This window comes from Neolamprologus brichardi, chromosome 14 (assembly GCF_056152115.1).
Source record: "Neolamprologus brichardi isolate AB-2024 chromosome 14, ASM5615211v1, whole genome shotgun sequence".
In the NCBI taxonomy this organism is placed as follows: Eukaryota; Metazoa; Chordata; class Actinopteri; order Cichliformes; family Cichlidae; genus Neolamprologus; species Neolamprologus brichardi.
The window spans coordinates 36,798,188-36,812,500 of record NC_142117.1 but is presented as its reverse complement, the minus strand read 5'-3'; the positions used below and the strand labels follow the sequence as shown (position 1 = coordinate 36,812,500).

General features: G+C 45.9%; 1 protein-coding gene across 1 annotated transcript in view; it reads left to right on the top strand.

Moving 5' to 3' along the window:
• The window catches only part of ano7 (anoctamin 7), an 18,644-nt gene extending 5,397 nt beyond the window's left edge, over window positions 1–13,247 (top strand). Inside the window, exons 3-24 of the mRNA XM_087851747.1 lie at window positions 32–86; window positions 166–293; window positions 1,128–1,235; window positions 1,310–1,446; window positions 1,521–1,578; window positions 2,267–2,377; window positions 2,454–2,619; window positions 2,693–2,783; window positions 2,881–2,977; window positions 3,939–4,082; window positions 4,160–4,297; window positions 6,361–6,459; window positions 6,580–6,682; window positions 7,146–7,257; window positions 7,348–7,402; window positions 8,843–8,940; window positions 9,066–9,217; window positions 9,302–9,507; window positions 10,455–10,597; window positions 12,296–12,386; window positions 12,467–12,586; window positions 12,660–13,247. Of these exons, the coding sequence (XP_087707873.1) occupies window positions 32–86; window positions 166–293; window positions 1,128–1,235; window positions 1,310–1,446; window positions 1,521–1,578; window positions 2,267–2,377; window positions 2,454–2,619; window positions 2,693–2,783; window positions 2,881–2,977; window positions 3,939–4,082; window positions 4,160–4,297; window positions 6,361–6,459; window positions 6,580–6,682; window positions 7,146–7,257; window positions 7,348–7,402; window positions 8,843–8,940; window positions 9,066–9,217; window positions 9,302–9,507; window positions 10,455–10,597; window positions 12,296–12,386; window positions 12,467–12,586; window positions 12,660–12,812 (2,565 nt within the window). The 3' untranslated portion in view covers window positions 12,813–13,247. The remainder of the gene's footprint in view (window positions 1–31; window positions 87–165; window positions 294–1,127; window positions 1,236–1,309; window positions 1,447–1,520; window positions 1,579–2,266; window positions 2,378–2,453; window positions 2,620–2,692; window positions 2,784–2,880; window positions 2,978–3,938; window positions 4,083–4,159; window positions 4,298–6,360; window positions 6,460–6,579; window positions 6,683–7,145; window positions 7,258–7,347; window positions 7,403–8,842; window positions 8,941–9,065; window positions 9,218–9,301; window positions 9,508–10,454; window positions 10,598–12,295; window positions 12,387–12,466; window positions 12,587–12,659) is intronic.
• Window positions 13,248–14,313: the final 1,066 nt, after the last annotated feature.

Below are 14,313 nucleotides of genomic sequence, written 5' to 3'. Positions count from 1 at the left end.
ATTCAGTCTGACAGGTTTTATTATTTCCCAGAATGCAGTTCAGCCTGAGTATGGGAATGTTTTCAGTGATGGATCGACTCGGGTCGGTGAGTAGAAAACAAAATCATACCGTTCCAAACGCAGTGTGTTTAGCAGAGGAATCAAACCTGTGATCCTCTCGGACAGACTTTGTGCTGGTGTGGGAGGAGCCAAGGAGCATGCAGGAGGAGAGCGTGGGTGTTAGCCCCGCCCACCGCCGGTGGAGGGAGGAGTTTCTGAAAAGACTGAGACACTCTGGACTTCTGCAGGAACAGGTAAGCTAAACAAACACAGGTGATTCTGCAGGTAAGGCAAACATGGAGGAAGTGAAACTAAACTGTCACATGACCCACATGCCACCTTCACTTTGGATATCAGGAAATAAATAACAGACATTATTGTATCATTGGCTTACTGATGATGTGCTTCTATGTGTTTCTGTTCGATGGATGGAAGCTAACCAGCAGCTAAATGCACCTTTCAATCAATCAATCAATACTTTATTTATATTATAGCTCATTGAAAAGACCAGAGGTACTCCAAAGTGTTCCTCAATAGTAAAATATAAATAAAATTAATTACATATGGGTACAGATACATTTCCAGACAAAACAAAGCACTAATTAACCCGTGAGTACCCAGTAACACAACAGGTTAGAATTGCAAATGCAATAAAAGTACAAAGTGTACATCCGATAAATCACTAACTAAGTTTTCAGTTGTGTTTTAAAAGATTCATTCCGACACACGAATATCAGCTGTAAAACGGGACCGAGGCTGCACCGAGAGCATTTGGTTGCACCTTTATCCTGCAGATCTGCAGATGCGTGATGTTACAGCCGAGACCTTTTGTTTTTGTGCCGTTAACTCATTCAGATAAAACAGAAAGATAACAGAAAGGTAAATGTCCTCATATGGTGGCCGATGTTCGCCACTGTTGTCCGCTGCATGAATGCAGCTGCTCACAACTGAAGGTTCTTTTACCAGACTCCCACCTTTGACCTCTGACCGCACCACACTCAGGTATCTGTTTACATGAGTCACGGGTCCTGGAGCGGTGATGTTGAAAGGAGGCGAAGGACGCTGAGCTCTTTTCTTCTTCTCTGCAGAAGGAGGTCCTCCAGACAAAGAAGAGGATCTGTTTTGTCCTCCTCAGCGCTCCGTGGAGCGTGCTCTGTTACTACGCTGAGGAGATCAGCCTCAGAGCCCCACTGCAGGTACAGCCCACGTCCTCTGCCGCCGTCCTCACGCTCAGCAGCCATCTCACGGCGTGTCCTCTGTCCTCCTGCAGGTAGTCACCGCCCCCATCGTTAACTGGTCCGAACAGATCCTGTCCAAGCTGTCTCTTCCCAACCTTATGTCCCAGGACGTCCCCAACCCCCCGCCCGACTACTACACCTGCCAGTTCAGGACCAACAAGCTGGAGAGGTACAAACACTCAGGACCTGTGTCCCGTGTCGCCCTCTTCCTCCTCCTTCACTCTCCCTGTTTCCTGCCTGCAGGTTTTTGGGCAGCGACAACAAAGACACGTTCTTCAAGACAACCCAGAGACACCAGGTGGTGAGTAAAGAAAACGAGGAACTCGTGGCCGTGCTTCACTGTGGTGCATGTAGGAATGAAAACTGAATATTTATGGTGTATTTTAGGATAGTTTGACTATTTCAGGGGACAAATCCAGAACAGAGAAACAGACAAATAAATATTAATATTTCAAACAAAAACACAAACCAACATCTAAGAGTTTTTAATCCAAAGAACCTGAAAGTGTGAATTTAAGATTTCTTGTGCTGCTTCATTACAAACCCGGGCAGACGGGAACTGTGTGTTTGGTCGTGTTGGGAAAGTTTCCAGCACAGCTTCAATAATCTGAGCTGAGAGCGAGCTGCTCTGATTGGCTCAAAGGCAGAAATACCAGTGAACGAGCAGATCCAGGATGTGTCGGTCAACAGACGGATGCTGGCAGCGGCAACGCCTCCTCCTCAAACAAACTCTACAAACACACACAAATGTCCGTGTGTGTGTAGCACTTTATTTTATGAGTGTGTACTTCCTGAACAATCCACTAAAGTTTCCCGAGAACAACACAAACATGTTTCTGTGGTTGTGGTGTTCTGCAGGGCTCTGTCCTGGAGGCTCTGCATTTCTATTAATGCTAAAAGTTTCAGCCCTGTCATAATCAGCCCTAGACATGGTTATGCTAGCTTAGCTAAAGCAAGCTGAGTTCCTTGAAACCCTCGTGTCCCTCCAGCTGTATGAGATCTTAGCCAGGACTCCATACGGTTCGGTGAAGAACGGGGAGGTGGGCGTCGACCGTCTGGTGAACGAGCAGGTCTTCACCGCCGCCTACCCGCTGCACGAGGTGAGATGTACACCACGAGCCCGGTCTGTGATTCCCAGACTGAAGCCCAGGCTGATGTTTGACACGATGTTTGCAGGGAGATTATCAGCTGCCGACCCCCCCGCTCAGTCCCCAGAGTTTAAGCCTGAGGCAGATCCTGTATGCTTACTGGGCCCAGTGGTCCTGCTGGAGACGCTACCAACCTCTGGACCACATCAGGGAGTACTTTGGGGAGAAGATCGCGCTTTATTTTGCCTGGTTAGGTAAATATGAGGAAAACACCTCGGGTGTTAAACCGTTATTTGGTGACAAGTGTCTCACAGTGTCTGCACGCAGGCTTCTACACCGGCTGGCTGCTGCCGGCGTCTGTCGTCGGGACGGTGATCTTCCTGATCGGGTTTTGGCTCGTGGCCACCGACGTTCCGGCGTGAGTACAAACTCATCATCAGCGTTCATTTTGAAAGCAGTTTGTGAGGACGCGCTCATGCGTCATGGTTGATGCACCTGTCTGTTTGAATTTGTAGGAACGAGTTGTGTGGTAGCGGAAACAGCTTCATCATGTGTCCGCTCTGTAATATCTGCTCCTACTGGAACTACTCCAGCATCTGCGTCACCTACAAGGTAGCTGCCACCACCACACCGCTCACATTTATTTAAATGTTTCAGTTCTCTGGGAAAACACAGGGCGAGGCAAAGCAGCCATGTTCCTTATCCCAGCAAATATTCATGCATCACTCATCTCTGATCTCTGTGAGATGGATCGTGGACGTTTCTTCAGAGGTTTCTGTTTCCTGATGCGTCGCCTGGCAGATTAAGTCGGTGCCGTCTGCAAGCCAGGAATCTTCTGTTGGAATATTTTTTAGATTTTTTTGTTGGTAAGAAGTCAAAACAAGAAGAAAGTCCTGACATATTCTCTTCATGTTCTACACGGGCTCTTTTCATAATCGCTGGCTCACAGCTTTTCTCCAACACTGAGGTCAACGATCCTCATATCTGGTCCTGGGTCCTTCACCCCAACCAATCACAGCAGATGGCCCCGCCCCTCCCTGAGCCTGGTTCTGCTGGAGGTTTCTTCCTGTTAAAAGGGAGTTTTTCCTTCCCACTGTCGCCAAAGTGCTTGCTCATAGGGGGTCATATGATTGTTGGGTTTTTCTCTGTATCTATGAAGCGCCTTGAGGCGACTTTTGTTGTGATTTGGCGCTATGTAAATAAAATTGAATTGAATTGAATTGAATTGAACTATGAGCAGCACTTTGGCGATAGTGGGAAGGAAAAACTCCCTTTTAACAGGAAGAAACCTCCAGCAGAACCTCATATCTGGTCCTGGATGTTTGTTGGGCTTTTGTGTTTGATTTTGGAGAAACGAGCAGCTGTAAAGACCTCAGCTGACAGAGATCAGATCACACTGAGGCTCATCAGGCAGTTTAAGAGTGGGCAGCAGTAGACAACTGTGTCCTTTGACCTCATCAGGTCCTCTGACCTCATCAGGTCCTCTGAGCGGCCCCTTAGTTAAATGTTTGGAAACCAGCACAGGCTGATGTTACTGAGCCACCACTCTGACAGGCTGCTTGTGTCTGTGCAGGCAGGTCTGCTGTTTGATAACGGAGGAACCGTTTTCCTCAGTGTCTTCATGTCTCTGTGGGCCATCACCTTCCTCGAGTACTGGAAGAGAACATGTTCGTCTTTGTCTCACCGCTGGGACTGCTCCGAATTCCAGGACATCGAGGTGCGAAGCCGTCGCTAAGTTAACCAGTGGATCGTTTCGGGAGGTTTGTGAATTTGTGAATTTGACATCTTTGGCAGGAGCGACCTCGTCCAGAGTTCACCGCCATGGCACCGATGAGCATGAGGAACCCGGTGACCGGAGCGGAGGAGCCATATTTTCCTGAAAATAAGCGATTCAACAGAACTCTGACTGGCTGCATGGTCATTGTCATCATGGTGAGTCTCCTGAAGTCCTCGTAGCCAACACAGTCTAACACGCACGTCCACCCGAGGTCACGGCCTCCACAGGTGTAACATGATTATTGCACGATGCTGCCAGCAGAGGGCAGCATTGTTTCTGTTCTCAAAACCTCTCAGAGTTCCCCACAGTGGCCCCTCCCCCATCCTGCTCTGGAGCTGGCATTCACTCCCGCCTCCAACATGTCGAGCAGTTCTGACATCACTGTGATGGAAAGGAGCTGAAGGTTGGAACCATCAGGGACTGTGTGATGTGGTCTCCATCTATGACCAGAGTTGGGCAGAGTTGTAATCCGATTACTCTTTTCAAGTAACGAGTAAAGTAAGGGATTACTATTGCTGCGTTACTGCGTTACTAAAACCGTGATTTTTTTGCGAGAATGTCTCATGACAGTGACGTAAGCGAGTGCGACATTCGTGACAACAGCTGTGTGCAGATCAACAATGGATCATATATCGAGTGCAGAGAGAGTATGAGCGTGCAGCGTTTAAAGCCTGGAAGTACTGACCTTACTTTGAGTTTGATTCCATAAAAAGTGACAAAAACATTAGTGTCCATTGTGCGTGGGAAGAAAACTTCTTTTTACAGCGAAAAAAAACCCTAAACTTCCGAGCAAACAGCGAGTAGCTACGACGTAATGGGAAACTCACAGAGAAACTCGCGGATTCTTCCACTGACCGCAGCACACCTGCACCAGGGTAAACCTCCGCCTACCCCACTCCTGCTTTACAGGTGAAAATAGAGCAACAGGAGCGCTAGTCTTTGACTTTATTTATTTTCTGCTGTGTTTTACTTGCATCTATTTGAAAGACTGAGTGTAAACACAAAAAATATTTTATGTGCTGGAATGTGCAGAAAATAGGTTTAAATGTTAAACTAATTTCTTCCAGTCAGAGAATGTTGCAGATAATTAAATGTTTGCTTGATGCATGAAGTTAAAAGATTAAAACTAATAAAACAAGTTTTAAAAAGAGACTTTTCCATTTGATTACATTTTGTATGATGGATTATGCAGAAAAAGTAGAATTGGGCTGAAAGATCTATCACTTTATCACCTATTCAGGTTGTAAATCGTGTTTTTAAAAAGTAACTAAGTAACTAAGTAATTAATTACTTATGAAAATAAGTCATCAGTAAAGAAACGGGATTACTTTTTTGGGGAAGTAATCAGTAATTAGTTACTGATTACTTTTTTCAAGTAACTTGACCAACACTGTCTATGACCACAACTCCAAAGAAGTTGGGACACTGAGTCAAACACAAATAAAAATGCAATGATTCGCAAATCTCACAAAGTCTCGTTTTATTCCCAGTAGCACATGTAGAGTTTAAACTGAGACACATCCTGTTGGATGTGATGGAGAACAGAGCACCTTGAAGCCACATGTGACCAAACGGCGCCGTCTCCTCTGGGCCAAAACAGATCAGAGGTCAGACCCATCTAAACATGGACGCCGAAGCCTTGGGCTGAAGAGGAGAGCTATCGTTCAGCTGGGGGGCGTCAGTGTCCATGGAACTGACAGCTGGCACATCTGGAGGCTCCATCAGTGCTAAAGGTGTAAAGTGTTGTTAGAGCAACATCTGCTGCATGCAGATGTTTCTCAGGAAGGCCTTTGTGTTTGAGCAGGACGACGCTGAACAGCTGCTTCTATAACAGCCTCACGGCTTCAACATCGGAATTTATGAGATTTAAAATCACTTCCTGATGTTTTTATTTACATTCACAGCCTCAGTGGTGACAAAGATGTAAACACCATCAGCTACGTTAGACGAGCAGCAGGGCTCCTCACGTTTCTTCTGTTAGCACATTTATTTTGGGTTTGCTGCAGAGGAGAAAATTAGCCAACCTGAAGCAGCTGCTGTTGCCTGTGTGCATGTTAGCAGGTTCATTAAGTTCTTGATGTCATGCTTGACTGATCCACATCTGGCCAATGAGATTTCTCTCCCATATGTTGACCAGTCAGTGTGCAGCTACATTTATGAATCTGTCCGTGTCTCTACCTTAAATGAAATCAGGTCTGAAATGACTTCTTCCGCGCAGGTCGCTGTGGTGTTGATTTTTCTCACGGCCATCATTCTGTATCGCACCATCCTCAGCATCATCATCTACAAGTCAGAGTACAGCTTCTTCAGCTTCTCTGTGAGTAAAAGGCACAGGGTCCACAAAGCTTAACCGAGGACTGCAATATCACTGACGCCATCACACCTGTGTGTGTGTGTGTGTGTGTGTGTGTGTGTGTGTGTGTGTGTGTGTGTGCAGGCTGGGAGAATAGCCAGTTTGTCAGGGTCAGTGTTGAATCTGCTGGTCATCCTTCTGCTGTCCAGGATTTACACCGCCCTGGCCCACATCCTCACCCGCTGGGGTGAGTCTCCCTCCACGTCTCAGCCTCGTTTAAAGAAACATTTTCATGAACTGTAGAACTCTGTGAACATGATCTTTGTGAGTTTATTAATGAATATTTTAGGAAGTCTAAGAACTTTTAGTTGATAACAAATAACAGCTGCTAACGAACTTTTACTAAGTAATCTTGGTTTTTCATTTTCACTACTGTTCAGGTAAAAATAGACAAATTTAATTTGCCGTGATCTTCATTTCCTCTGAAGGTGTGTGTGTGTGTGTACTTGTTTAGACATCTTTGTGGGGACCAACAGTCACTTATGGGGACAAAGTTTGAAGCATTTTTGACTCAAAATGTGGTTTTAGTGTGAGGGTCAGGTTAGGGTTAGGATTAGGCATGGTGAGGGTAAGCAGCTAGGATAAGCATCATGTCAATGAGATGTCCTCACTAAGATATGAAAACGAGAATACGTCTGTGTTCCTGTCAGAGATGCATCGCACTCAGACGAAATACGAGGACATGTTCATCCTGAAAGTTTTCGTCTTCCAGTTTGTCAACTTCTACTCGTCTCCGGTCTACATCGCCTTCTTCAAAGGCAGGTGAGAGCCGCCGCAGAGCAGGCTGGTCATTAAACTGATGACCTCACCGAGGCTGGTTTGTCAAACCTGCTGATTGGTTGTTTGTTTCAGGTTCATTGGCTACCCGGGAAACTACAACACTTTGTTTGGAGTCCGCAACGAAGACGTGAGTTGATGATTGTGGTCATGTGATGATGATGATGTGATGATTACAGAGAAGTTGTCATGCGCCGCGGCGCGTGCACAAAAGGGTCCAGACGCAGACTCAAACGCTTGCAGGAAAGGACACTTTATTATAGCAACAAGAGGCGACCCGGGAAAACCAGAGGAGAAAAATGAGGAACTGAAAAACCCGGGGAAACAACACGCGAGGAACCGTGGGACCTGCAACAGAAAGGGGAGAAGATTACCAGGGAGCCGGTGTTGTGCCAAAAAGTGATTGCCTGCCAGAAACTGATTTCCGGTATTTGCCAAAAACTGATTGCTCGTATTTAAACTGCTAGTAACTTGTTGGGCTATAATATGTGAAACATATGTCAAATGCATCCCTCGTGGATGACATAAAGTCATCCTGAGCCACAAACAACATTAGTGTAACAAGGTAGAAGCCGCAATCAGATTTTGGCAGTGACTTTTATATAACCTTTATTTATGCCGTTAAAAAAATCTAATTAACATTAAAAATGTCTTTTGTAAGAGTAAGTTGGCCAAGAGGACAGAAGAAATGGCAGCAAATATGACAATAGTTCTGTAAAAATATTTTAAATGGGGATAAAGGACCGGATTGGTTATAATGTAAGTACAATAACACAGAGTTGTAAAGATACTTGAAAAAACAGATAATTATTTAATTCTATATATAACCCCTTTGTAAACCCTGTTCACCGAAGTCTATTTACGAACATACGTAAAGATATTACACAGAAACATTGGAAATCACTTTTTGGCACAACACCGGGAAGCGGGGCGAACGCATCAAGACTGAGTTAGACTAGTTGGCTTACGATTAGAGCGGGACAGTGGGAGCTCGGGAGGGAAGTCCGTGAGAAGGGAAGGAGGTAGTGTATGGGCCAGATGACGCACCGGGTGATCCAATTGGGCAGGAGGACAGGCAGGTGGCAGACGCTGAACGCCGGATCGAAACCTAGACACAAGTAGGCAGATTTAACGCAGCTCCAACAAGATATTAATCCAACGCTTTCACGGGAGTCTAGTTGCCACAGAGAGGTGATTAACGGACTGGCGTGGAGCCTCCGTCACCCCGATGGAGAGCAGGTGTGCCGGTGATGGCCCAGCCCGGGGGTGTGGCTACCCGAGCATCACACACACACAGGACCACGGACCGTGACAGTGTCAGATCTCTTCACCAACAGCCTGCATGGAGACCTTAGGTCAGACACAGTGTTTAAATGATGCTGTGAGTGCGTCAGTTTTGGACGCGCTGCAGTTTCCAACTGTTTTCCAAAGTGGGACATAAAGCACCCAGAGCAGCATGTCTGAAGTTATCGTAGGTACCTGCTGATCCATCAGCTGAGCTTGGCCTGTCTGAACTCACGCTGCTCTCAGCTGAACCACTAAACTCCGCCTCTCTGGCTGTGTGTTACAGTGTGGAGCAGGTGGATGTCTCATTGATCTGGCTCAGGAGCTGCTGGTCATCATGGTGGGAAAACAGCTGATCAACAACATCCAGGAGTTCATTTCCCCGTAAACAGACACACACAGACACACAACAAAGTGCATGAGAACAGTGATGCATAACGCACAGTTATGTGGATTTGTGTCAGCGCAGTCTCGGGTGCTTTGCAATGATGTGGGCTCGTTACTTGCAGGAAGGTGAAGTCCTGGTGGCAGAAGAGGAAGCTGAATCCTCAGCTGAAGGAGGCGGGACAGGAGGCCCAGAGGCAGGAGGAGGCTTCTCCCTGGGAGGCAGACTACCAGCTGCTGGTCTGTGAGGGACTCTTCAGCGAATACCTGGAGATGGGTGAGTCCCGGGTTTATCCTCACATCCTGGGAGATGTAGTGTTTCATACGAGTCTTCTCTGTAAATCCTCCTCATCCTTCACAGTGATTCAGTTCGGGTTCATCACCATCTTCGTGGCGGCGTGCCCCCTCGCTCCTCTCTTCGCTCTCATTAATAACTGGGTGGAGGTCCGTCTGGATGCTCAGAAGTTTGTGACTGAATACCGTCGCCCGGTGGTAGAGCGAGCTCAGGACATCGGCATCTGGTTTCCCATCCTGCAGTTCATCGCACACATGGCCGTCCTGAGCAACGTAAGACTGTTTCGGTGTTTTTACGTATGGACGAACCCTTGTGGTGTCCTCGGATCAAAAATGGTCCCTGGGTGAATGGCAAACAAGCGTATGCGAATTCCAACCCCGCCGATGTCACTCTCACCTGTTTGGCTGTGTTACTCCCCTCGAGTCCTAATAAAGCTCAACTTGTTCTTTGCGTTTTCACTGACATTTATTTCGGACAGGAGGATTCTTTGACATGCTTTAACATGTAATGATGTCCAACCACAGCCGATACAATGCCATCAGAACTAAAAAGAAATACAAACTTAAATGAATATTCTTAATAAAGCCCTTAAGCATTATATATAACGAAACATTCCAACAAAACGATCAATAAAATACACATTACACCTCACACTGCGGTAATTGCACTCGAATATCACGCAACACTAGCGTATTTACATACAACGATAATAAACAAAAGAAAACATTTACCTCATTGGCCTCACTCAAAGGGAATAAAACTTTAATCCTTACGTTGTGGGGAGGTCCAGAAAAGGCACTCTTTTATTTATCTTACTGTAGACGTGCAAACCTCGTGGCTCGTCTCTCAATTAGCTTGCTGAGTGTGACAGCCAAAAAATACCCTCTTAGCAACAACAGACGGAACTATAGAAAAGGTTCCTATCTAATTGCACAATTAGCACAAATAACACATTTAAACATATAAATCTAATGAACAAAACATGAATTACTATTTATTTATTTCTTATTTCTTAATATTTCAACTACTAATTATTTCAACCTTACATATCTAATAAAATTAACTTAAATGCGAGAGTTGCCTATGACGGCAGCTACAGGCTGTAAAAGCCCAATTTGTATTTCCAAATTTAGCTAAAAACATACGTTTTGTTCGCACCACAGCCATAAATCATAAGCCTATAAATGAGCTGCCAACGAATCTGAACTTGTATTTTCAGGCGTTCCTCATAGCGTTTACGTCGTCCTTTGTGCCTCGACTGTACTACCGCTACACCAGAGACAGCACACTCAGTGGCTTCATCAACTTCACTCTGGCTACATCACCGCTCAGCTACCAGCAACAGCACAACACATCCTGCAGGTAAGCATCTGCACCACAACACCCTCACCAAGAACCACATGGGCCGGCTGCGCCCGGTCGGGCAGTTATGGACAGTCTCAGTCATATGATCACACAAGACCATCTCAGCAGCTTTGAGATTGGGCTCAAAAGTGAAATGTCAAGTTTTCAAAAACGTTGATTAGAAACTAAATCTAACGAGAGCAAAGTGTCCTGATTGTTTTAACTCCACGTCAGCAGCCACATCTTTGTGTGTGTCATACTGATGAGCTCATCACTGCCAGGTCAACACTTCATCTTGATACATCCTCTGTGGTCATCAGCCACGTTAGAGACTCTTCATATGGCACATAATGGAACAGGAATATCATTTATATGTAGATGCACATCTCCCCTGACCAAGTAATGTTTGGGCTCAAACTGGGCTCTGTCATTACGTTCAGCTCATGTGGGACTGAAAGTAGATTACATTAGACTTACTGGTCCCACATGATCACAACACAGTGGTTGTCATGATCAGAGTTCGTGGACTGAATGGTCCGTGTCTCCCCATGGCGGTCACGATGGACCTGCCCAAGGTTAAAATGGGTGGAAGCCTTTTTTCTAGATGTGTTTTCAATGAGATCCAAAGACAGTTTTATTCACACAGCGCCAAATCACAACAACAGTCGCCTCAAGGTGCTTTATATTGTAAGGCAGACCCTACAATAACACATACAGAGAAAAACCCAACAATATGACCCCCTATGAGCAGCACTTTGGTGACAGTGGGAAGGAAAAACTCCCTTTTAACAGGAAGAAACTTCCAGCAGAACCAGGCTCAGGGAGGGGCGGGGCCATCTGCTGTGATTGGTTGGGGTGAGAGAAGGAAGACAGGATAAAGCAACACGTTCTCACTCCCAAAGCGTAACATTTTACGCTAGGTGACAAATCGTCAACATATTACGTTTTCGGCTACCCACCACGTTCCTAAATGACGACCTCGGAAAAATGAGGAAATATGAGAACCGTATGGACTCAATCTACACATGTTCGCTCTTTTTCTTCAAATCACTTAGAAACACGCTATTTAACATCATTAAAGTCCTGGTTAAGCTCAGGAAAAAGGTTATGGTTAGGGCTGGAATACAGGGCTGGAACGTCTATTACCGCGGGAGCGTCATTGCACTGGATTTCAGCCATAACCCGCCGCGTACCATAAGAACGTCGAAGGTCTCCTTTCGCGTTCCTCAGGAACGCCACGGGACGTGACAAAACGTCGGCATGTTACGCCTCGGGAGTGAGAACGGGCTGGATAAAGACATGCTGTGGAAGAGAGACAGCAGACAACTTTTTACGTTTTTATTTGACAACCTAATCTTGACGTCATTTCGACGTCTGTGACGTCACCTTTCCTTTAACATTTGGTTGGTAGGAACAAAATCCTGAGGACAAATTCACTGCTGCTGTTAATGTTTCGAGTGCTGTAGAGGAACCAGAGAGCGTCTGAATGTTCACTGCAGCTCATTTGAGTTATTCTGTAAATTTAAAATGCTGCTGGCGTCATAACACAGTGGTTTACGGCGCTCTGCGGTTAGGTCCCAGCAGGAGACACAGAGCCTTTGTGTCTGAAATGAATCGGGAGTGAAACTGTGCCGCGTGAACTCGTCGAAGCTACCTGCTGTGAACGAGCAGCACAGTACCTACTGCAGGCGATCGACGCGTCGTTGTCGTCCACAGGTATTGGGCGTTCAGGGATGAGAATGGCGACTACCTGCCAGAGTACTTCCACCTCCTCGCTATACGGCTCGGTTTCGTCATCATCTTTGAGGTCAGTGTCTCTCAGACTTCACTGAACCCCGAGCAGTCTGTGAACTGCTGATCGGCATTTGTCCCATTTTTCTTCCTCAGCATGTAGTCTTCTTCATCGGCCGCTTAATAGATCTGATGGTTCCTGATGTGTCCGAAGAGGTGGAGATGAAGATAAAGAGGGAGCACTACATGGCTAAAGAGGCTCTGGCTGAGAACCAGGTATCAAAGCTAACAGAGTGTCACATGACGGTTTGTCTCGCAGTTCGTTTACTATCGTGTTGTACGCCTGCAGGCTCTGGGGAAGACCATGATTCCTGGGAATGGGGAAGCCCCGCCCAGTGAACTGCGACAGCGTAGATCCAGAATCTCTCCACAGGAGAGCGACCCACCGTCACCGGACCTGGAAGAGATCGCAGAGGAGACTGAAGCCATATTCAGCTCCTGAGACGAAGCTCAGGTGGACTTGGGCTACAACACGCAACGTTTTTAACCACTGACTGCTCGTCACTGTGCCTGTCATCAAATAACGTTTTAACTGTAACTTACTATTTTAAAACTTGTTTGTTGTAATTGAAGTTTCTGAGTTAAATGCTAAATGTTGCTCAGCAGCTGGTAACCTGATGGAGGCAGTTAGCGCTGTAACATGAGCTTTTTCATGTAATGAACATTTGGATATCTGTTACACATAAACTTACATATCCAAACACTTTATGGGTGATTACAGAATCATCAATGCTCATCTACCCTGTGGATGAGGTAGCTTCTCTCACACTGTAGCTGAATGTGTATGTGCATTTGAATGCTTAGTCATCTTTTGTAGTTGAGCTTCTACTGATGAAAAGTTTTAGTTTATTTTCTAATAAAACTTCATGGCCAAGAAGATTTACATTATTTTTGGTATTTTCCATTTTTTTCACAGTTTATTGTTTGTTGTTCTGTCTAGGGATGGGTATCGTTTAGGTTTTATCCGGTGCCAAACTGGTACTTTTGAAACGGTGCCGGTGCTTAAATAATGGAGAACACAAAATTGGTCCAAAAACCTCTCATGTTCAGCTGTTTTTTTGTAAAAAGATAACAATGTTAGCCTTTTCTGCAGCTATGGGGCATATATGGTATCACTCTGGGCTGGAAGCAGTGCTTAAACAATGGAAAAAACACAAACTTTGTCCAAAAACCTCTCATGTTTAACTGTTTTCCACTTTTTCTTTGGTCATTTTAGCCTTTTTGGCCAGGGTGAAGGGAGTATCTGCCATCAAACAAGAAGACAGCCGCATGTGGCTACGACGGTTTTTGCTAGTTCACCTTACATGCATTAATGTAATAACGTGGTTAGCCTACTCAACGTAAATTACACATGAACATTAAGCTACTCACGCAGAGAAGAACAGCTGCTGCTGCGTCATCATCCTCATCATTTCTGCTACACTGGCAGGGCTAGGGGCCAGGACTCTCCTCTTCGGGTTTTTGGGGGATGTTGCAAACTCCGGGTCCGATAACAGGCACCACACCTGTATGTATGTGCGCTTCTTTTCGGTCTGGTTACTACAGTTTATGTCAAAACCAGTGCCATCATGGCACCGGATACCGGTACCCATCCCTAGTTCTGTCTGTGTGAGCTCAGCATGAGGACCACTGATGGAAGTGGTGATTAGATGTTCAACCATATCCTCCTGCAGAAGAACGGGCCCAACAGCAGCTACCTCCATCAGCAGGACATCGCCCCACAAAAAATATTTGAGGAACATTTTTCAGATACTCGTGTGATCAAACCTTTTGCACGATTGGATCTGCTTCCAATATTCCAGGGCCAGATCTGACTGGGCACGAAGGGGCCGAACGACCCATCATTTACGACGTGTTTCCCAGACATGGTTTAAGCCCGTTCCTCTCCACTGAAAACAATCTTAGTCTGAAAAAAGGCTCAACCCAAGCCCAGAGAACTGAGC